The following is a 22,444-nucleotide window of genomic DNA, read 5'->3' as shown; positions in this document are numbered from 1 at the left end:
GTTGCGTTACAACCACAGTGACTATAACTTAGCTAGCTAGCTTAGTTAGCCATAAAGAAAACCTTGTTGAACGTGTTCAACATTATCGAAAAGTTACATAATTAAAAAAAAGAGTGCTCAGGGTGCAGACGTTTCTCTTCATCCATGAGCAGGTGAGCACATGGTGGCTTAACGTTAGTTCACAACATTATAACAACGTTAGCTAACTTTACCTGCTAATTTAAGATAGTTAGCACCTAGCTAGCTGCCTTCGTAACTGGACGTCATGATTGAAGACGTAACGTCAGTTATTTCAGTACCACGAATGTTGCTTCAGCAGCTTCCATTGACTAAATAAAACACGTAACGAGTTAAACAACACACAGTAAGCTCCACTGAAGTATCACATGTTAACCTTAAATCCTTATTGAAACGTTAGGATTTTAAAATCCATGCTAATTAATTCACAAACAACAACAAAGTTACATGACTTCTGTAATGTCATGTTCAGGTTAGAGTGTTTGGGGAAATCCTCCACGGGTCCACAGAAACAGGTAAACACTACAGAAGAAAGTCAACTGTTCTGTTTTATTGCACCAGTTTGATATTAACACAGGTTTATGTGTTTTTATTATGAATTACATTGATGATATGTAGTGTTGTTTGAGTAGGTTATACATTGACCATGCTTGAGCATTGCTACTGTACTGTATGAATATTAAAATAGTTTTGATCACTCTATCTGGATGTAGTTGGCAGCAGAAGTTACCTCTGCTCATGCTGAGATGTACAAACCCAATGGTAAGACTTCAGCCTATTTAACACCACATCCTGACTTGCTTCCCTTTTTAAAGCTGACATGAAAGACATCATATTTTACCGAAGTTCCACCTTGTTCTTATGCTGCTCACCTGCCTTTAATGACAGACTTACATTCTCATTATGTTCTAGACAACATGGGGGAAAACAAAGTCACTGATAAACCTCGGTAAGAAAAGTCCCATCTCAGCAAATACACATTTCACATAATTCTTTATCCAGTATTTTAATTTTTTTATTTACTTTTTTGCATCCAGCAGGAGTCTTCCAGCCCAGCTGCTTCGTTCTGTAAAGGTAAGTATTCTGGTACAGACACCAAGACTGGATTGACAGAAACACGTTTTGTGTCACAACTGTAATTATTGTTATTTGTATTCCTTCCTTGAGGTTTCTTGCCAAGAGACTCAAAAGTCTGGGTTTCCAAGTGTGGCCGTGCCGGATACAGACAGTATGTGGTGGTGAACTCCCTGAGATTGAAGGAAACCTCATGTCATCAGTGTTATTTCACAAAGTGTTTTCAAAAATTACAATTTCTCAATCGAAAAGAAAAAATGTATTCATTTTGGTCAAAAGATCAGAATGCAGTGCAACCCTTAGACACGTTAAAGGTGCTTTATTCACTGTTCAGGGCAGTATAGCAGAAAACTATAGAAGCCTTGCACCCACCCTCCGGCTCCCCCTCAGGTAAACACTGTTTGCTCCATTGCAATTGCTGTGGATCACTCTCCACAAGCATATGGATGTATGTGTTGGTGCTTGCTTGTTAAATTTGTCAAAAGTCATTCTGGGAAATGTAGTCACAAACAGTCACTAGCTGTGACATGCTGCACAAACTAAAAGCAAAATTTGCTCTCTGTGTCTTTTTTTCCTCATCATTTCTCCAGACTGTTCCAGAAAGTTTCATGTTTTGTTTACAGCATCATATCAACAAACATTTTTAGCTTGTTTCTATTCACACAAGGTTACCATTATATACTATTGTGCCCCAAAAAATATAAAAAAAGCCACGCAAGGGTTTCGTGGCTGAATTAAATGTCTTGTATGTCTGTGGTTCCCCTGTAGAGTTCTCCCCAAAGGAATCCACCAAGATAACACCAAGGTATGAATTCACATCGTGGGTGATCAGACAAATGAAATGTTTCCCAACACACAGTTTAAAATCCTGAATGTGATTTCAGGGTTGGAGAACACACGCAGTTGGCTGCAGTGCCCGATGACGAGGTGAAAATCAAAGACTTGAGAAGCGTTGAGCCCCCAGACTCAATACTAACAGGTAGGTAGTTGTAGAACTAAACGCAAAGTAATCAAGAAAGAAACTGGTGATGGTGTTTGTCAGGAGGAACAACACATTCTCCTCCACCAGCTATGCCTCTCACGACAGATGAGCCAAATGTGGAGGAAGAACAGACCGAGGAAGAGGATGTTGAGGATGAAGACATTAAGGCACCAGTGCAGCTGATAATGAAGGTAAAGTGACGGATCACCATCAAATATCTGCACACTTCATGCTCTGTTGAGAGGACTGGTTAAACCGCAGCAACTTCTTGTTTTATTTCATATGCCAGGAATCAATTGATTTTAGTCAAAGATGTATATTTTACTTACCCTGGGTATACTTAGTCGGGAGAAAATTGAAACTGAAGTGAAAATGTGTGTTTTCAGTTCCTCGGAGCTGTGATGGACAGAGACTACCTGGTGGCCAGCAAACTGTGTCGGATGAGTAAGTGTCCTGCATCCATCAACCGTATGTCTGTCAGTCAATAAATCAGCCACCGGTGAAGGCAGCCAATGCTGCCTCTTCTCTCCTCCTTCCAGTTCTCATCTACGAACCAGACAATCCTGAGGCCTCTGAGTTCCTCCCGCTGATCCTGGGGAAGCTGTTGGAGGGTGAGAGTCCTTCTGTTTTATACGAACGCCAACACTCACTCTGCACATTCCAAAACACGTCACCAGTTTGTAGCATGTCTTTTCTATTAGAGCAAGAGGCAGAGCAGAGCACTGAGGAGGAGGAAGAAGAAGATGATGATGATGAGGAGGACTCTGGGAGCGATGAGGAGTCATCTCAGAGCTCAAGCTGCTCCTCTTCATCTTGCTCCTCCTCCTCACCCTCAGATGATGATGAAGAAGAAAAGCAAGAAAACAGACACAAGCCGTGTCCTCCTTGTCACATTTCCGCCTGAAAATGTTTTACGGAAACAACCGAGGCCTTGACAGGCCCGGCTCTGTTCACACGTAGCTGCTACGTTTGTCTTTGTGCATTTTGAAGATGTTGTGACAGTTATGTATCTCTTTACATATTTCATCTGCAAATAACATATTGTTGACAAAGCTGAATGGAAGCATAAATGTATAGAAGTTGGACTCCAAAAAGATGTAAAGTTAATTGTGACATTTTTCCGCTCCCTACAAAAAATACATAAAATATTTCATGTGAAATAACCAGACGTGCTCTGTGTGTATGTGTTTCCATGGCCTTTAAGACTGTACTAATAAACAGGAAGCCCATACAAAATGATCAATTATCAACTGCTAATCCAAATTCAACTGCAAGACAAATATACCATTATTCAACATTATCTTTACGTGTTTGTTATCATGCATTGTTACCAGCCATTATACGGAGCTCTTCACAGTGAGTGTCAGAAACTGCTGAAACCAGTTGTTCCCAGAGCTTTTGGCCATGTGATGCTTTAAAATGAAACAATTTGTGCTCAATAATCTCAAGGCATGACGTCTGTGTGGACCTTAGTCTGAGAACAGTTTGAACAAAGAGCACGCTTCCGTCCCAGACTTTCATTCTAAGGATTTCTAGATTCCTAAAGAGATGAAAGTATCCAGTAGCACACTAGCGTATCTCTGAGGCTGCATTTCGACACAGCAGTGCTTTGAGCTAAATGCTGATTTCAGCACCCTATCATTCTAACATGCTGACGCTAAGCACATATAATGTGTACTATGCTCTTTGTTTAGCGTGTTAGCATGCTTACATTTACTAATTAGCACTCATAAACAAAGGACAGCCGAGGCCGACGGGGATGCCACTGGTTTGTCAGATGTTAAGTCAAACCTTTGAGTCGTGGACAAACTGAAATGTTTACATGATGATGCAGCTACATGAAAGTTCAGGGGATCACCTAATTTCACCATGGATGTTGGTACCAAATGTCATGGCGATCGATCTAATAATGGTTGAGTTATTTCAACCTGGACCAAAGTGGTGGACCAACTGCCATTGCCATCACTATAGGGCCGTGGCTAAAACTATAAGCGTCAATTATATATTTTGAATCACTTGTGTAGTGACCGTTGCTTCCCAATAAAAAAGTCACGACGGTTGCTGTAATGCTTGTTCTGACGCGTGCCATAAATAACAAAGTCCAGTTTCGAATATAGGCATTTTATTTCTCACAGAATCAGAGTTCACCACTTTCTCTTCAGTTATCCATTTTATCCATAAAACGAATACATCATAACATTTGCATTCGTTAAATCTTCACGGTCAAAAACTGTTTGCTTCTGCCTATTAGCAACAACCTGTGTCCAATGACCTGCACTGATTATATTACCTGTCCACGGATTCACACCGGCACTACGCCCCCATGTGGTGGGAGGTTGTACAAAACAAAAACAGCAAAATGCCTCTTACGACTTGGTTTTAATGTATCCAGTCGTTGAGGCTCCCATTCAATTATGGACTACACCCTGAACCATCGAAATAGAATGAGAGTAGAACGGACATCGAACTGTTTGGTCACTTGTTGCATTCAGCACTGTGCGTTGACCAAAGAAATATAAAGATGTAGTTGCTGCAACGGTCACACTTCTTTTGCAATGGTGACGGTACACAATAAAAGTTCTGACCATCCTCCTATTCATTTAAATGGGAATGTCCTTTGCACTCTCACTCTATTTCTACGCCCTGGACTTTGTTCTCTCCTCTGGTCTCACTGCACTATAACATGAAAAAGAACATTTTGTAGATAATTATTCCTCTGGAGTGTTTGAAAGTTCCTAAAAGCTCATCTTAACAAGGCAGTGGGAATGGAAGTAAGAATGTGCGCTGTTAAAGCTCTCACTGGGTGGGGCACTGTATCAAACTTTGAATATTTAGTCATCATTTAAATAGTTCAAATTTGAACAAATAGTGAAACTATTTGAATGGCATTGAAACTCCTGGATCTCAGAAGCCTATAAGTGTGCTTCCATTCACCTCCCGTCAATTATTACATGTGAGTGGAAGTGCCGGAAAGTCTCAAATATGGAAATGGAATGAAAAAAGTTTTGATGCTGAGCTGAGGTTGACAAGTTGATTTATCAATACAAATAAATTGCAAAAATGGAAACAGATGTTTGTGTAGCATGACACTTATTTGCCACAGCGATGAGGAGACTAACGTTTCCCAACTTGATGAAAGAAAGATAACGTCTCAATTTCCATCATGTTTTCCACTTTTCCACCAATTAGTTCACGTTCCCCTTTTAATTACGCCAGCTTGCTGCACTCTCTTCTTTTTGAATTGCTCTGCTCTGAAGAATCAGCACCGCCAGCTGTTTATCTCAAAGAACCAAAGCCTCATTTTTGCCCAATGGATGAAAAAGAATGTTATTTTCCAGAAATACTGTTAAAATTGGCACAGCATTTGGATGGAAACTTGACTCATGTGACGGAGTGGCAGATTAAGGTTCAGAGCACAGATGGTCACAAATGAGGCTAAACTGATCAACCAGCAAAACAAGTTCAAACTGGTTATGTTGGCGCTACCTTGATGGGTCAAGGAACTCTGCAGATTATTACAACGTTTCATAAAACACAGCTTCAACACAGGAAGAAGTGAGACGTTGACATCTTCACACTTTTAAAGGAACACAAATAAAAGTATGATTCAATGTAGATATGTACATTAAGACCAGTGAAGGGTTTTCTATGTGCACACTTTATCATCACTTTAAAGGTTACACAGCCTCTCCCACACACACACACACACACACACACACACACACACACACACACACACACACACACACACACACACACACACACACACACACACACACACACACAGCTAATCCATCCTCGTGGAATGCTATCAGGCAGTATATGTGAGTTATTATCACATGATGGCACTTGTGATAAAGTATGAGTTCCCTCTGATGAAGGCTGTGTAATTTGCAATGACTGAACATAATGGCTGCAGGTCTCTGGTTAGTGCGGTGGACCAGGCAGGACCAGGCAGGAGGATGACAATGAGTCAACGCCCTCCAAGCTCACTTTGATGCCTCTGTGTTATTGTCCATGTCACGGTTATTATTAATTTAAAAAAAGGGTGCAGGTCAAAAATGATGATGCATGTTGTCATCTCATGAAGGTGAATATTACAGCCAGTGCTTCTGTTGATGGATGCCTCCACATTTACATTGAAATCTGAGTTGTATAAATTCTGAACTGCTGTTTCCAAGACCAACTGTGTGTGTGTCATCCCAAGGTCTACTGATATAGGTAACCCACACAGAAAAACAACATTTCATATTCACGTCTCCATCCTGTGACACCCACCCACACCTGGAGACGCACAGAGGGGCGGCGGGCATACGTCACTGGTGCTTTTCCTTTTCGCCCTTTTCGGCTCCTTAAAGTGGATTGTGGCTGTCAGTAGCACTCAGGGAAGCTTCATTAGTCGTCAGAGGGAGGCAAGGCTGTGACTCGTGCTTGCGTGAAGAGACCAATGGGCAGCCGGAGTCTGAGATATAAATAACGAATAAAAAATATTCGTGAGGGAGAAAAGGGTCACTTGCGCGCCGCTGGATGGGATTGTATTAGTGCGCTCTGTTGGTATTCCGTCATCACTGGACTGTTGCTTGTCGTGCCTTTGGGTGGTAATTGTAACATCTAGTTTTAGTTTTCTCTGGACTCGGCAACCTGTGCGCTCCTGAGCCGGTAAGATGCCTCCTCCTTTCATTTCATATCATGCGCCCCTTGATATGTTGATATGATTCATATTTTTTCATGGACACACAGGTGATTGTAACGGCGGAATTATTTGTTTGGGGGGAGGGCGGGGGGGGGGGGGGGGGGGGCAATATACAAATCTGTTATAATTCGCCATATCGTTTGAAAGAAATCAGTCCCGGATGAGTGACAGAATGGATTCATTATGAGTCCAGTATGTCCCTCAGACCACGATGACAGTGAGTGATGGTGGTATGGAATGTGCTTGTCCAAAGCGCAACTTAATTGAAATGTCGATTGCTGAGTCAATTGGTAAATGCCGCTGCATCTTATCAATATTTGCTCAATAAATCAGTCTGTCCTGTGATCTATTCATTTAGTTGTTCCTCATATGTCATCTTTGTCATATTGTCAGGCTGAATGCATCTCTTTTTTAAAATTTAATATTCTTTTTTTTATTCCTTCGTGATGATCACAGACACACAGCTCAAATTTTAACAGTCTGACGCTGCTCTGATGAAAAAGGTAATTTTGTTTCAACGAGCCATTAGAACGTACAGTAACAAAGGAAATATATTTCTCATATCTCTGAGTGACACCTTTTGAATTGTATCTTTAATATTGGCCATTAATGTCAGTAGCCCTGGGAGTAATTAATGACAAATTGAATGCATGACATATTGAGCAATATCTCCGAAATGAATGTACCGTTATCACCAAGACTGTTTATCCTGGTGCGCGTAATGCTTGTGTGTCAATGTGCAATTCTCTCCAAATTGCGCGGCTTGGTTCGTAGCCCAATCAGCTCTCCTTCGGGAATAAATATTGTTACGCACAGTGGATTGCCTGATTTTCGGATAAAATCATGTTCTATCAATCAAATGGACTGCAGTTAATATATATGTTAGGTGTGATTTGTGTAAACTGACCTGGCTCTCTCCTAACCCTGGACCGTTTTGTTTGCAGTTGAATTATTTCCCAGCTGGAGATCAGATAACAGATAACTGATGGCCACGTCTGAACCGAGAGCCTCTGGCGGGGACCAGGACCCCAACTCCACCAATTTAAGACCTTCATCCACAAGTACGTAATCACACTCCTCTCTCTGTTCATAACGCTCTGTTTGTCTCCGGCGCGTAAAGGCTGCGCTTACAGAAACAGCCCACTGGAGCTGACAGGGATTCGGTGCCTTGCGCAAAGACACTTTTGCAGTGCGATCTATTGCCAACGAAGGCTTAAACCCATACTCCCCCCTCCACACACACACACGCGCACCTCTCTGTCTGCTTCCCCGTCTCTCTCTCTCTCTCTCTCCCCTCCTTCTCTGTCTGATAAAAACGGGTCTCGCCCGGGCCATTTGCTGTGTGGGCTTTGTCGTTAATCATTCCGGTTAAAAACAGAGCCATCACAGTTGCCTGTCGCTGTCTGGCGGACCAGCGGTGCGCACCGAGCAGTGGACCTGGCGCAGAAAGAATGCGCCATTAAAGCATTGGTATTTATAATGATCCAAGGGCATTTTACTGATGACATTTTGGAATAAAAAAGCATTTTCCGATCGAATATATTCCTGTTTTCAACATTTCCCCCTTTTTTTTCTTGCAGTAACGCCTTCGTTGTCTGGGTTTTAATCGTGATATTTAAAATGTTTTGAAGCATTTTGCAAGAAAGAAAATAAAATATAATTATATATGTTAATGATAATTTATTTCTGTCATGATTCATCTTATCTTGTTTCCCAGCAGGATGTTTTAGGCCCTCGAGGCTGTAGGCTGTATATATTAGTTGCTCTTTGAGACATATTTTGCTGTTCATCTTCAAAAAGTGGCTGAACATATTGATGTAGGTGATACATTAACCCATGCGTTAATTAATCATTTTAAAGCCGTTGTTGCATGCACAAAATTGTCTCCATAATAGTGCACTCGAGCAGCCATCTGCAGCGCCACGCGGGGAAATCATTTCATGTTTTTGTCTTCGGCCAAATGCAAAAGGAAATCAGCTACAGTTCCTCGGCACCGGTGTTCAATTCAATTTCATATTTTCTCTCTTTATCGAACAATTTATTTGATGAATCTTTTATGTGTGGCCCTTGGGTGTCGATAAACATGTCTGAAAACCTCAGACCTATTTGGAATGTGGATTTGTCCCGAGAAAGGCCAATTAAAAAGAAGATGTTTGTTTTGTCTGATTCTGCTCGTATACTGCTGCTGGATGTTGCCATTATCTCTCTTCCACGCTTCATCTCACGCCTGGCGGCTTGTAGTGTCTGTGGGCGCGTGTGTGTGCGCGCGCACGCGCGGCTGCCTGTGTGTGCGTGTGTATTCCTTGGCCTCGCCACCTCGAGCCGTTGTCTGTCAATTGCTTCAGTGAATTTAAATATTTGTTTTCCATCAGGTGTACTCGCAGCCTCGCGCTCTGCATTTTTTTATTCCCCCCGACTTCTGCTCTATCTCTGCTCACGCATGTCCACGCTCGGGTTTGTGTGTAGCTGCAGTGTGGATGCATGAGACGCACCATGGCCGGCTATAGACTTTCCGGCCACAGTCATTTCCAGCTCGCTCCAGTCACATACTGCGTTTCACTCAATTAATTCCTGCCCTCCTCCGTGAGCTCATTTCACGGGGGTTAATTCCACCCCGCCCCTTGGCTGGGTGTGTGAGCCGGCCACTGTCGGTGTCCATTGATTGAACTCAAATCGGAAATGTTATAAGGCTCATCCCCTTACGATCAGTGGGTGCTGTGGTAAATAAAAAAATAAATAAAAACAAGAGTGGATAAAGTTTCGGTTCAACAAAGACCACCTTGAGCCAAACTAGTTGAGCCAAACGCTTAAAAATGAAAATACCAAAACAACCTGAGAGTTCAGAGTCACATCACATCACACCCGGCCAAGAGCCGTCCGCATCACGCTTCCACTGTGCTCACTGTGCTCCACCAGCTGCATCATCCGCCCATCCACGTTGTCTCCTCGGCCTGCACACCATCAAACTCAAACGTTCATTCTGTTTTAGCCAACGAATATGCGTGGATGCACGGATGCACACGGAAGCTGGGGATGAAGATTTGTGGTAAGTGTTTTTGTTTCTGGGCACGCAAAATCAACTCCTCACCTCAGTCACATTCTGACATCTTACAGTAATAATGCATTTTTGGAAGAGCCAGATCATTTGGCAGATGGAGAATGTATGACAATATGTCTCCATACTATTCTGAACGTGATGTGTATTTTGCCCCATTCCGTAAAGTCATCACAAGGTAGCTGTTATTCTGTTTGTTGTAAATGAATAAACCCGTTTGGAGGCCTGAAATAGGCCATTATAAAGGCGGTTATAGAGCAGGACCATCCACGACTGTCACAGTGTGTTTCCATCTTGCAAAGGTCAGTGGACATTAGCCTGTAGGTCTGAAGATGAGAGCCCCGGATCACCCCTCCCGAACCCCCCATGTCTTTTCCATTTCACCGCCAAGAGAAAAATCATCGAGACAGGCCTGTGATATATGTTATAAAGCCCAGAATAACCTGTTTATACACCAGTATGTTCATTTCCCATTCAGATAAGAATACATTTGTTTTTCTTTGAAAGCTGTTAATCTCACTGATGGCCTGCATTTGCGGACGTGATTTTGAAGTCATCCTTTGAAGGAATTTGTTTCTTTTGGTGACTCAAAAAATACAAATGAATGTTATTCGTGCAGCTGTGCAAACGGGAAATGAATATATGATCCATTCAAACATGCTGTGTTGGCCCGTTTCTTACGGCAGAAATCAATTATGACCAAAGAATCGAATACGTTTGCTATTCCGAGAATGAGAAAATCACCAATAGATTCTGATTGGTCTAAATTACATTTTTTATTGGACTGGAATATATATTGAATGGGAATATTTATATACGGAGGCTATGGTTAGAGTGTCTCAAATATTGATTTCAAATATGTCATATACGATTTAATGAGCAAGGTATTATGAGTTTCCATTGCAAAATATAAGAGACAATATTTTACGCTTACACATAACAAGCGTGTGTGACTTCACGTATTTTGCGCACGACTGGCCCAAACGTGACCTCATTATCCTGCAGCTATAACGAGCCTACATAATCATCAATCATAGAGTTCAAAACACATAGGCTTGGGGTCTGTGCATCCGTCATTATCCCCTCTTAGGGGTGCGCATTTATTGGCTGTATGGGTCATCGCCGCGGGCATGTCCACTGAGCCGATCAGTCTGTGGTGCTTCCTCACTGGGGTGTGGTTGTGATGTCACAGGGTGGTGGGTGGCACCCACCCCACACACAGACGCGTGTGGTCCCTCTTCCCTGTGTAGGCTACATATATGGCCTGGATGGGTTTGGCCTCCATCAGAAAAGCTTTTCTCATGAAAGAATCCGGGCATTAGGAGCTGATTAATAACACAGATATACATATTTATACACGTAATAACGCTGAATCGTTGGACATTCATTTTTTCGTCTTTCTTGATTTTTTTTCTTTTTAATTTGTATCTGTTTTGGTCTCATATTTCATATTTGTCCTTGTGTTTGGGATGGAAGTGTTTGGCGATAACTCCTGCCCTCCGCCGTGTAACACCCTAGGGTTCCTGCAGAAGAACAACAGCCTGGAGGAGAAAGGGAGGCTCGCGGGCCAGAAGAACCTGCTCTCGTGTGACAACAGTGACAGGGACGCGCGCTTCCGCCTCACCGAGACCGACTTCTCCAACCTGTTCGCCAGAGGTGAGAGCTACGCTGCACTACGCGTTAAAAAAGAAAGAACCATCTCGAACCATGTACATGCTTTATTAGCGCTGCACGTTGCGTGGTCACAATAGTCGTCGGCTCATTACTTCGAATTAAAGTGACTGTTGGTGACTTCGCGATAAGGCCTCACAGACAAGCATCACATCATAGAGCTTTGGTTTTCTTATGTTTGCTGTTGTTATATTTTTGCTACAATATTATTAGCCTTCTTACACCCAATGAAATCCAACATTCTGGACAAGATAGAGTCATATTAATAATATCTAGAAAAACAACCAGAAGCTGAGGGTTGGATATAGTAAAACTGCGAGACAGAGGACAATTATTCTAATGTTGTTTTTCATTATCTTCAGCAAGGTAAAAATCGATACATTTCTCAGCTTCAAGCAGGTCTTTATAGGCCTACTGATAATTTAACTAGGCTTATTATAATAAATAGCCTACCTGATTCGACCAAAGGAAATAATTATTAGACATCACAGAAAAATTGTAAGAAATGCAAAATCAAATTTGTACTGAAAAGAATGACAATGTGCCCAAAGCGTTCTAAAGGCTACTCAATTAAACAGTGATGGTTAACATGCTCAGAGCCCGGCTCTATAAAAGGTGGGCTCCAGTGAAAGCCAAATTTAGTGGAAGTTATTTCCACTCCTCACCTCTTAGACCTGCTGCCAGCCAAAAATGGAGAGGAGCCCACCATTCAGTTTTTGTTGGAGATGGTCGACATCCTCACCACCTATGTCAAGAAGACTTTCGACCGCTCCACCAAGGTGCTGGACTTCCACCACCCTCACCAGCTCCTGGAGGGCATGGAGGGCTTCAACCTGGAGCTGTCCGACCAGCCCGAATCCCTGGAGCAGATCCTGGTGGACTGCAGGGACACGCTCAAATATGGCGTCCGGACAGGTAGGCCAGGACATCTTCAAGGTTGAGTTGTACTACAGAGCTGTACCTGAGGAAATGTGGGGGGTTATAAATAATGTATATGGTGGCAAACGTTATTTTAAATAGCAAAAGGACACTGAATGTGTGGAGATGAAAAGCAATTAACCTTCGCTGTCAGTTCAAAAGTAATAGATGTCATTACAAGCACAACCTATCAGAAAGTTGCATTCATTTTATGATATTTACCTCTCGGATGGCATCTCCATTAATATTCCTATATTATGAGGATATTAAAAAAAAAAAAAAAAAAGACGTGTCCATCTTCTCACTTTCATGTGAATTGGTGAATTCAACACGCACCATTAGAGAGGGAGCTGTTTGCCAGATAGTGTACTGCCCATTATGACGACTGCCATATTTATTGTCCCCCTGGTAATTCAGTTGACATCCTCCTTTTATTTCCCCTCGACTTATTAAAGCGAGTGTCGCCGGAGGGGATCTTAACACGGGCTGTTTCAAGCTGTTAAAAACGACAACGCTCAAACTGTCCCTTGGGTTTTATATATCACGCAGGGTCTACTGTGCCTACAACTCAACCCCACTTTTCACTCGGAGACTCGGTGTGGGTTCTTTTTCTTGTGCTCAATCTTGCGAAGTCCCACTCTAGGAGCTGTCCGCAGCGCTGAAATATGAAGCGGATCTGTCCGCGCTCTCGCTGTTAAGCAGCAATGTCTTTGATATTAGATTTATTGTATTCACATTTTATATTTTTCGTTCAGAAGTAACTCAATATGAATCACCTATTTTTTGGTGTGAGCCACACAGCACCACCTCCACAAGGTGCTTACATCCATGACTGCATTTAGGCTCCAGGCCTATTGACGGTGGCTGTGTGCAAGCACCTTAGAGTCTAAATGGCTGTCATACAGCCTTGTTACCAATGCAATTATGTACACTGAGAAGTGCTATGTCAGATCCCTGAGGTTTCATGGTCGAACCACTGTGACTATTGAAATGAAGAACTGTTTCTTTATGGGGTGTTTACATATTTTATGTAGTTTCACAATCAGATGTAGCCGGTCAGCTTTAGCCTGCAGCACTTTGTCGTCATTATATGCCTTCACAAAGCGAACGTACTCAGGACAAGGCAGATGTTTGAGTGTCTCTCTTTCCTTCTGCTTTCTTTTTTTCATATAAAGCACGAGAGGCTGAGGGGCAGTGAAGCCCTGTTAATAGGAAAGACATTTAGAGAGTTATATTTGTCATGTTTAGGTCACCCACGATTCTTCAACCAGTTGTCTTCTGGTCTGGACATCATCGGTCTGGCCGGGGAGTGGCTCACCTCCACTGCTAACACCAACATGTAAGTTACGCTCTCTTTGCTTTTGCATGACACAGTTATTGGCCTGTCTGTTGGGGGGAACACCTCTCCATGTCATGACAGGACAAGCGAGGTTTCCAGCTTGTAGGCCACTAGAAATAGCCCCCAGTCGTTATCATACATATAGTCACGGTGGATGTGCTTATTTTGGTCCTCTCAGCTACCCCCACAGTTGGTCGGATACGGCCTCTGAGGGCAGTTATATAAAGTGTTTGGTTTGTCCTGTTGAGACTGTGTATTGACAGGCAGTAGGCTGCCACTGTGCTGTACTGTATGGAAGGCAGCCCAGCCCCAGGGGTGGTTAGATTGCATATTGATCTCAGGTCACAGTTACATGGTGGCCAAGTCTAATAGAGGGCATGAACCACATCAAGATCACACAATCTCAACACACACACACACACACACACACATGCTGTAAATAAGCTATAACTCTGTGTTATGACCACTGGATGATAAAGAACATCACACTATTGAACGCAGACACAAGCCCTCACAGATTTACACGCATAGACAGCAATATCTTTGCAGAGCCTAATATTAACAGCTCTGACAATTTATTCTCAGTGGAGAAATTACAAAATGAATATTAAGTATTAAGACTGACTTTAGGGGCTAAGAAGGAAATGTACAGCATGTTTAATTAGGGCTGCAATTATCGATGATTTTCTTCATCATCTAATTGGATAATTATCCAGTTAACGTTTTTTTTCAACAAAAAAAAAACTGCCAGTCCCACTTTCCCAAAAGCCCAAGATGACATCATGAAATGTCTTTTTTGAAATATCTTCTTTTTTTTTTAGCAAAACCTAAAAATACTCAATTTGCTAACACATGAGAAAGGGAAATCCTTAGAACTTAAAGGTTTTTATAATTGACAAATCTACTAATTCATTCATGTCTACTCATACGTTTGAGAGAAAAAAATCTGGGTATGACAACAAAAACAGTGCAACAAATCTGCAGGAGTTTTCTTCAGTGACATTGGTGTAGAAACAGAGTTTCATGGTAATAACTGACATATTGCTACATAGACAGCAGCACCCACACAGTGCAAAAAGACCACACGAGATAAGCAGTGGGCAGAGGACAATATACAACACTCATGTTTAAAATATTTCCTCCTAGACTGGCTGCTAAAGAACAGATCAACGGAACGATAATAAACCAAACGCTAAAGGAAATTGAGACACTTAATTTATCCCATTTCTCAAAACATTAGCTTCGGAAACCACCCCCTCTCAGGGAATAAAAAAAACTTCTCATCTGTTGGCAGAAGACAGGGCCATTGAATTCACACACTGGCGCACACTTTCATAATGACACACAGACACACACACACACACACACACCAGCTCTGGCTGTCCCAGATACAGCAGCTAGGATTTCCAGTCCATTTGCTGCAGGCTCATTGTGAGCTGGTCTTAGCAGATAGGCCAGCTGGGCCCCACACTGACACACAATGTTCTCCGGCTGCACAGAGAACCACGTCACACGGTGGAAACTGGCTCCCTGCGGAGTGCTCTCATTCTGGCTCCATTGTCCCCGTGGTTACAGACTGACTCAGTGCTCCTTTGAGGGGGCTGAGAGGAGAGTGCGGTGGGGGGGGGGGGGGGGGGGGGGGTCAGAGGGTTAGTCACATAGACACGCACACACACACACGCATGCATTCGAACGCAGGCTCATACACATTGAGTGGCCTTGATGACGATAATAAGGGCATTTAGGAGCTGTCCCTGGAGACGGGCAGGTGACTGAGGGGTAATTTTCACCCTGAAAAGACCAATGATTGGCTCTGATTGTGATAATGATCACCATTATCGTCATTACAGCGTGAAATGACTCACGGAGAGAAGGACAATTTCAAAAAGGTGTCCTGCTTTTGTCCCTTTTCTGCTCTGGGTACATTTTAAGAAGAAATGAAAGTGATCCATCCAGGATATTACGTATTTTTTGTGTTCCTTATATGGACCCTAATTCCAATATATCAAAGAATATCATATTTCTGAAATTAGCCCAGTGAGAGGCAACACAATAAGACTTCTTTGTGATTTTATGCATTGCTGTCGCTGTTCATAGTCGAAGCCCAGCGGTCACAATCTTATCTGGGGTATTGACCAGCAGCTAATGTTCCAATAAACCGTGGGTGAGCCCTTCATGGGGAATAATTACACAAGAAAAATGCCTTTTTCTTCTCTGTTCCTACATCCTTCTGTTTCTAATTCAATTTCCATCTATCCTCGACCATAGCATTCATTCTATTTTCTTTTCTCTCGAATTCTCAGCCATTTCTTTCTGCTGTTTTGTTCTGCGTGCTTTCCCTTGCTCGGCTTCCTTATCATCCCCTCCTCTTCCCTTTGTTGGCACATTTTCCCTCTGTGCATTGTTTCCATACTGCTCACAGCCTTTATCCCTCCTGCTGTCGAACCAAGCTGCGAAATCGTTTAGATACTTGTGAACGAGACAGAGAGGATTCGAGGTGGAGAGGAGATATGATTGTTGCTCTGGATGGTAATGGTGGCGGTGGCGGTGGCTGATAAGGGCGGAGGAGTGTTGTGTAACTGGCCTCATTAAAAGCGGGGTAAACAGGGATCAGTCCTAAGTGTGTGTGTGTGTGGGAGGCGATGAGATGGCCTATCGGTTAGCAAAGACAGTAAAAGCTCAGGCCTCACTGAGTTGGCTTTCTGCGACACGTTTAATCTACTTCAGCTTCTCCAGCAGTGTTGCTCTTTTGTGGTCCGTGGAGCTACGAGACATTTTGTCTTTCGTCAGCCGACAGAGAGATCACATCTACCATTGTTTTGAAAGCTGTGTCTCACTACTCTAAAAAGTCTTCATGTGTTGTGAATGTTACTTTTGGACGTATTTTACTTTCTTTTAATGAAAGAATAAAATTTACAATTGTGGCGTCTTCCTCAATTTCTGAATTTCAGGGTCAACAGAGGCTGTTATCTCTTTGAAACACTCTCCCCGCCGGTCTTTCACACACACACACACACACACGCGCACACACACACACACATTCACGTCCTCCCAGCCATCAAATCAGCCCCATTCAGACTCGCCGCTGAGATTGGCAGCATTGACAGATAGCCATCAGAGCTTTGTATGCTTTAATTAAACCACTGAGTGATTTTAGAAATCTTTTGAATATGAATGTTTGCTGCCCGACCTATCAGACACTTTTTAATTAGCCCAGTTAGCACGAGCTCCAGTTTGTGCTCCGTGGATGGAATTATAGCGCGGCTGATGAAAAAAAACAATGAGTGTGTGTGTGTGTGTGTGTGTGTGTGTTTTGGCGTGTCTGGTTTTAGGCGTTCTCATCTGCGTGTGTGTGCATAAGAATCTTCTGTCATTCTTCATGCTAGACGTTATTGCCTCCACCGTTACAGTAATGTGGAATGACGCGCTACATTCACACGCTTTGTGATATGATTGACAGGTTCACCTATGAGATCGCTCCAGTGTTTGTGTTGATGGAGCAGCTGACTCTGAAGAAAATGAGAGAGATGATTGGTTGGCCCAATGGAGAAGGGGATGGACTCTTTTCACCAGGTTGGTCTATGAATAACCGGTTGAGTGGGTGTCATTGTGGGTTGAAAAAGCTGCATGAGCTTTTTCAATGTTTTTGCAATAATAGTAGTTACCATGCTGCTGTCCATGGTGCTGATGCGTCTGTCTCTCCTCTATAGGGGGCGCTATTTCCAACATGTACAGTGTGATGATCGCGCGGTACAAGTATTTCCCCGAAGTCAAGACCAAGGGCATGTGTGCTGCTCCTCGTCTTGTCCTCTTCACATCTGAACACGTACGTGACACGCACACACGCACACACACACACACACACACAGTATGCTAATCAAGCAGACGCTATCATTGGCTGTAGATCGAGGCCGTTGATAAAGTCCGGTAACAGTCAGTAGGTCTATTTGAGTCCAGGCAATGGCTACTTTTATGGATTCCATTTGCTTTTTCTTACATCTGCTTTTGTCTGCAAAGCGTTGCACAGCTGACAACATGACAGAAAGCAAGCCAGAGCTCAAGTAGCAATTACCTCACAAAATCGTCACTGTATTATTTTACACGATTATTTCAATGAAAGATGGCTGCTGTCCCTACAGAGTCACTACTCCATAAAGAAGGCTGGAGCTGCTCTGGGATTTGGCTCTGAGAATGTGATCCTGCTGAGCACAGACGAGAGGTGGGGAATTCACTTCCTTTAAAGCCACAATTAATACAGTAAATGTGTAAAATGCACGAAAACAGGGAAGACACTGTTCCATGACTCTTGTGTATGGCATGCTGGTGATAACATGGTGCTCGATGCTCTTTCAGGGGGAGAGTCATTCCTGCAGATCTGGAGGCCAAGATTCTTGATGCTAAACAGAAGGTCAGTGTTATTGTTGCTTTTTTTCTCTCTCCTAGTTTGTTTCTCTCTTTATTGCTCCTCGCTCTTCAACCCTCTAATTGTCATGCGTGTTGGTTCTGCAGGGCTATGTGCCATTGTTTGTGAATGCCACGGCTGGTTCGACAGTGTACGGAGCATTCGACCCCATCAACGAGATCGCTGACATCTGTGAGAAGTACAACTTGTGGCTCCATGTTGATGTGAGTAGTCGGCACTGGAGCAGTTTTTGTCGTATATATTGGTAGTGGTAGTAGTATTATACGTCCTTGCCTGCATAACCCTCCTCTAAAAGAGCTGTCTCCTCCTCAGGGGGCGTGGGGTGGTGGACTCCTGATGTCCAGGAAGCATCGCCATAAACTTAATGGAGTTGAGAGGTGAGTGCATGGGGACGGATGGGTTGCTCTGCATTGTGATTTGAAGAACGTTTTCTCTGAAACTACCTCAGTGCATTAAGACGTATATATTAAACTGTGCAGGGCCAACTCTGTCACATGGAACCCGCACAAGATGATGGGCGTGCCTCTGCAGTGCTCTGCAATCCTGGTCAAAGAGAAGGTACAGTAAACACACACAATGAAAACTATTTAAAACGTTTTTAAAGCCGTTGAAACACAGGATTCTGAAGGTTTTACGTGTGCTGCGTGTTGTACCTGGATTATTGTTATACATTATATGTTCATATGAATGTAACCTTTCGTAATACTTACAGTCTACATAGTGCTAACGTGCAATGGGCATAAAAAAAAACAAAGGTTATTAACAGTGTATGTGCTTCATGTGTGTCTGCAGGGAATCCTGGCAGGATGTAACTCCATGTGTGCTGGCTACCTGTTCCAACCAGACAAACAGTACGACACCAACTACGACACAGGGGACAAAGCAATCCAGTGTGGCCGACACGTCGACATCTTTAAGTTCTGGCTCATGTGGAAGGCCAAGGTGAATAAAAGCCAATAGGAATGCTCATGGCGTTATTATAACAGATGCTGTGGCTTCGTACTCATTTGTTGTAATGAGTGCCTTACAGATTATTTGTCTCCTGCAGGGCACCATAGGCTTTGAGCAGCACATTGACAGGTGTTTGGATCTGTCTCAGTACCTGTACAACAAGATCAAGAACAGGGAGGGCTATCAGATGGTGTTTGATGGAGTGGTGAGCTTCTCTAATTTTCATTTCTAGGTTATTTTCAATCACTAAGGAACATTACATTTGATATCTTTTTAGGTTAATAAGCTATACTGGCATGACCGAAACCATTTAGGGGGGTTACCCCTATATCTCATATTCATTTAACAAACTGCAATTATTGGAATGTTAATGCTTTGTGATTGTAACTCTTCTCCATCACAGTATTTCTCTTGCCCTCTTTCCTCCAATAGATCTCCTTCATTTTCTTTCTGTGTGGTGTAAATATAAAAATAAAGGTCCAGAGGTGTGTGGATATTTGAACAGTGTTTATTTCTGTGTGCAGCCCCAGCACACCAATGTCTGTTTCTGGTACATCCCCCCCAGCCTGAGAGGCATGCCTGACAGTGAGGAGCGGCGAGGAAAGCTCCATCGGGTAAGACACCTTTCCTTCTGTTTCACCACCGGTGGTCAGCGCAGTGGACTAGAGATGGAAATGAGCTTTTAGCTGTTTCTGGTGCCATAAATATTCAGCGTATCGTGCTTGTTAAATAAAATATATAATTAAAACAATAAAGTAAAAGCATATATTATCTCCTTTTATCACCTTTCATGTTTTAACTCCTTTTTTTTATCCTTACAACCAATGAATGATGTTTTCATGAACACTCCCATCAGGAATGCAATTCATTTCTAACTCGTCTACTCAACCAGGTGGCACCAAAGATTAAGGCCTTGATGATGGAGTCAGGGACCACCATGGTGGGCTACCAGCCTCAGGGCAAAAATGTCAACTTCTTCCGAATGGTCGTCTCCAACCTCGCTGTCACCCAGTCCGACATCGACTTCCTCATCGATGAGATTGAGAGGCTGGGTCAAGACCTGTAGACCTCTCAGCCGTCACTGCTGTAGTGGCCAGAGGGCGAAGCTGCAGTCTTCTATCCGTTGTAATTCCAAGGCAAACGCCACTGAGGTGAAACATTCACAGCGCCGCAGACAGAATAATGATAAGACATGTTTTAGGTTGTTTCTATCCAGTCTTTCTTTGTCTGAAGCGCTTTGACTGTTTCTCCAAGCGATGAGAAGCGAGCAATGAGAAAGAGTGTCTTACTCACTCGTCCCACATAGTTCCTCACATAGTACTCACATAGTACACATAGTACTAAGTATCTGAAGGCTCCGGGTACAACAAACATGCTCTAACGTGGATTCTAGTAATGTGTGTGTGTGTGTGTGTGTGTGTGTGTGTAGGTGTAATCAAGTTTGTTGTCCAATGCAGTTAACGTCTGTGTGTGTGTGCCTGAGTGTGTGTGTGTGTTTGTGGTCAAACACTGAAAGGCAGAAAAGCACAGATCAAAATATAACAAACTATCGTAAAAATATTCCGCTGTATCATACATTTGCTACGCAAAGTTGAATCATTGGTGCTTTCAGCTGTGCATATATTTAATCTCAGTGCACCGACCTAAACCAGTGTACGCGCCCCTGAAGCAATGTGTGTGTGTATGTGTGTGTGTGTGTGTGTGTGTGTGTGTGCGCAGGTGTGCATGTGGCACATTTGAGTGTATCCTGTAATGTGTTTTAAGCTAGCATTGTGTTAAAAAAACAAGCTTATTATGACCTAATGTGCACACCATGGTACTAAGCGTGTTAAGCTGAGAGGTTTTGGATAACCTCCAGCAACTGATATGCAGTCTGCTATATTTTCCCTCGTAGAAGTTTAAGATTAAGATTTAAAATGTCTACTGTCTGTGACAACTTTTAACTTGTAAAACGCTGGCTCGTTGTCTGTATTCATGCAATCATGTGGTACGCATATGTGTTTCTAGCATTGTTTAAATATTAATATTTGATTATATAAGGACTCATATTTGTTGCATTTCCACTGTTTGCAGATTCAGGTATTTTATTGTAAATGTATCTTTATGTGTATTACATGGTAATACACTTGTATGGGTAAATCACAGGAACCAGAGTAAAGTTTATTTATAGTCATTTTGTGAGCCAAAGAAAGCTAATCGGGAATAGAGCAATCCATTGTGCTTCATATAGAACTTCTTATAGATTATAGGTGTTTGTAAAAGGTTGTCTACTGTATTCTTGAACCTCGACTGCGATGCAATTTCTATAGTGTGTTTCTTTCTGTGATTGTGAGTCTTTTTGACCGAATGTTTTGAGATGACTGACAGGCCTTCTGACGAGATTAAGAATGACGTCGATATAATCCTCTGGCAGTTGTGCCAGTCTTTTCTTTTAGAGAACAGCACAAGGATGTGAGAATGTACTCTCCTCTTGAGACTGGGAAGAAAGTATCGTTGTATCTGTCTGAATCCTAATGCATCTCCTGTAATATAGTATATATTAATTGTAATACATATTACCTGTATTCTCAGTGTCATGGCAACTCAATGGAATATCTTGTATGAAGAGTTCCTGTTTGTGTCCTTGCACAATGTTCACCTTTCTTTCTTCCATTGTAAATGGATGTGTACTATGGCAGTATTATATAAGACTTACGTTAACAAAGTATTGATGGTAACTAGGGACCATATGTGAATGGCACAATTGCATAAGATATATTTAAGGTAATCTGTGAGTTGTATGTGGCCAATGACTCGTTTGTGACCAATCTGGTTATTTGATGAAGCCAGCTAAGGGAACCTTTCCCAGGGGGCACTTTAAGAATCATACCATCTCGAAAAAGATATTTAATAAAGTCTATTGAAGTGAAAAGTGAGTGTGAATTATTATAACACACAAACGCACACACACCTACACACACGTACACACACACACACACACACACACACACACACACACACACACACACATTGCAGCTCCACAAATTGCACTCTTCAAAAAAGACAGACATTTCCTTTTTGTCTATACTAAAGTATCCCACTCTGCCTCTATATAGCCTTTCAGTGGTCACACACACACACACACACACACACACATACACACACACACACACACACACATTATTGCCTCTCTGCCTAATCATCTTTGAGGAGGCTTTGTTTGGCCCCCAACTGATAGTGGGATTGGCTGTTCTCCAATGTGGAACCCTCCTCTCATCAGCTCTCTTTCTCTCCCTTATTCTTTCTTCTCCATCTCTTTCCTTTCTTCTCGACCATTCATT

At 42.6% G+C, this 22,444-nt stretch overlaps 2 protein-coding genes across 5 annotated transcripts; both read left to right on the top strand.

The window, feature by feature from the left end:
- Window positions 1-21: 21 nt before the first annotated feature.
- On the top strand, window positions 22-3,198 carry erich2 (glutamate-rich 2). Of its 4 annotated transcripts, XM_079284561.1 has the most exons (12): window positions 22-152; window positions 491-533; window positions 732-780; window positions 931-967; window positions 1,056-1,092; window positions 1,186-1,246; window positions 1,861-1,897; window positions 1,977-2,071; window positions 2,162-2,265; window positions 2,461-2,518; window positions 2,614-2,685; window positions 2,776-3,198. In XM_079284561.1, exons 1-12 carry the CDS (start codon window positions 145-147, stop codon window positions 2,976-2,978), a joined length of 804 nt encoding a protein of 267 aa, XP_079140687.1. In that variant the 5' UTR covers window positions 22-144; the 3' UTR covers window positions 2,979-3,198. The 4 variants fall into 4 exon arrangements, with proteins under 4 accessions (XP_079140687.1, XP_079140690.1, XP_079140688.1 ...); XM_079284562.1 differs by lacking the exons at window positions 22-152; window positions 491-533 and having other exon boundaries at window positions 725-780; window positions 952-967; XM_079284563.1 differs by lacking the exons at window positions 22-152; window positions 491-533 and having other exon boundaries at window positions 750-780; window positions 952-967; window positions 1,059-1,092.
- Window positions 3,199-7,718: 4,520 nt separating this feature from the next.
- LOC306789663 (glutamate decarboxylase 1-like) lies at window positions 7,719-21,865 on the top strand. The gene is made up of 16 exons (XM_079285726.1): window positions 7,719-7,828; window positions 9,757-9,813; window positions 11,341-11,478; window positions 12,166-12,408; window positions 13,660-13,750; window positions 17,211-17,323; window positions 17,461-17,576; window positions 17,890-17,969; window positions 18,104-18,158; window positions 18,260-18,376; window positions 18,486-18,550; window positions 18,653-18,731; window positions 18,966-19,115; window positions 19,222-19,329; window positions 19,649-19,738; window positions 20,017-21,865. The coding sequence occupies exons 1-16, from the start codon at window positions 7,753-7,755 to the stop codon at window positions 20,188-20,190; spliced, it is 1,752 nt and encodes a 583-aa protein (XP_079141852.1). The 5' UTR covers window positions 7,719-7,752; the 3' UTR covers window positions 20,191-21,865.
- The last annotated feature ends 579 nt before the right edge of the window (window positions 21,866-22,444 follow it).

This window comes from Melanostigma gelatinosum (assembly GCF_949748355.1).
Source record: "Melanostigma gelatinosum genome assembly, chromosome: 15".
In the NCBI taxonomy this organism is placed as follows: Eukaryota; Metazoa; Chordata; class Actinopteri; order Perciformes; family Zoarcidae; genus Melanostigma; species Melanostigma gelatinosum.
Note: the sequence above shows the minus strand (reverse complement) of the source record. Positions and strands in the feature narration are given on the sequence as shown.

Bases quoted from the DNA above. Each gene is read 5' to 3' on its own strand.
- erich2 (XM_079284561.1), top strand. The intron at 781-930 runs GTAAGACTTCAG...ATTATGTTCTAG, and splicing joins TGAGATGTACAAACCCAATG to ACAACATGGGGGAAAACAAA. The intron at 2,266-2,460 runs GTAAAGTGACGG...GTGTGTTTTCAG, and splicing joins CAGTGCAGCTGATAATGAAG to TTCCTCGGAGCTGTGATGGA.
- LOC306789663 (XM_079285726.1), top strand. From the start codon at position 7,753: ATGGCCACGTCTGAACCGAGAGCCTCTGGCGGGGACCAGGACCCCAAC. The intron at 9,814-11,340 runs GTAAGTGTTTTT...GTAACACCCTAG, and splicing joins GCTGGGGATGAAGATTTGTG to GGTTCCTGCAGAAGAACAAC. The intron at 18,159-18,259 runs GTCAGTGTTATT...TTGGTTCTGCAG, and splicing joins TTCTTGATGCTAAACAGAAG to GGCTATGTGCCATTGTTTGT.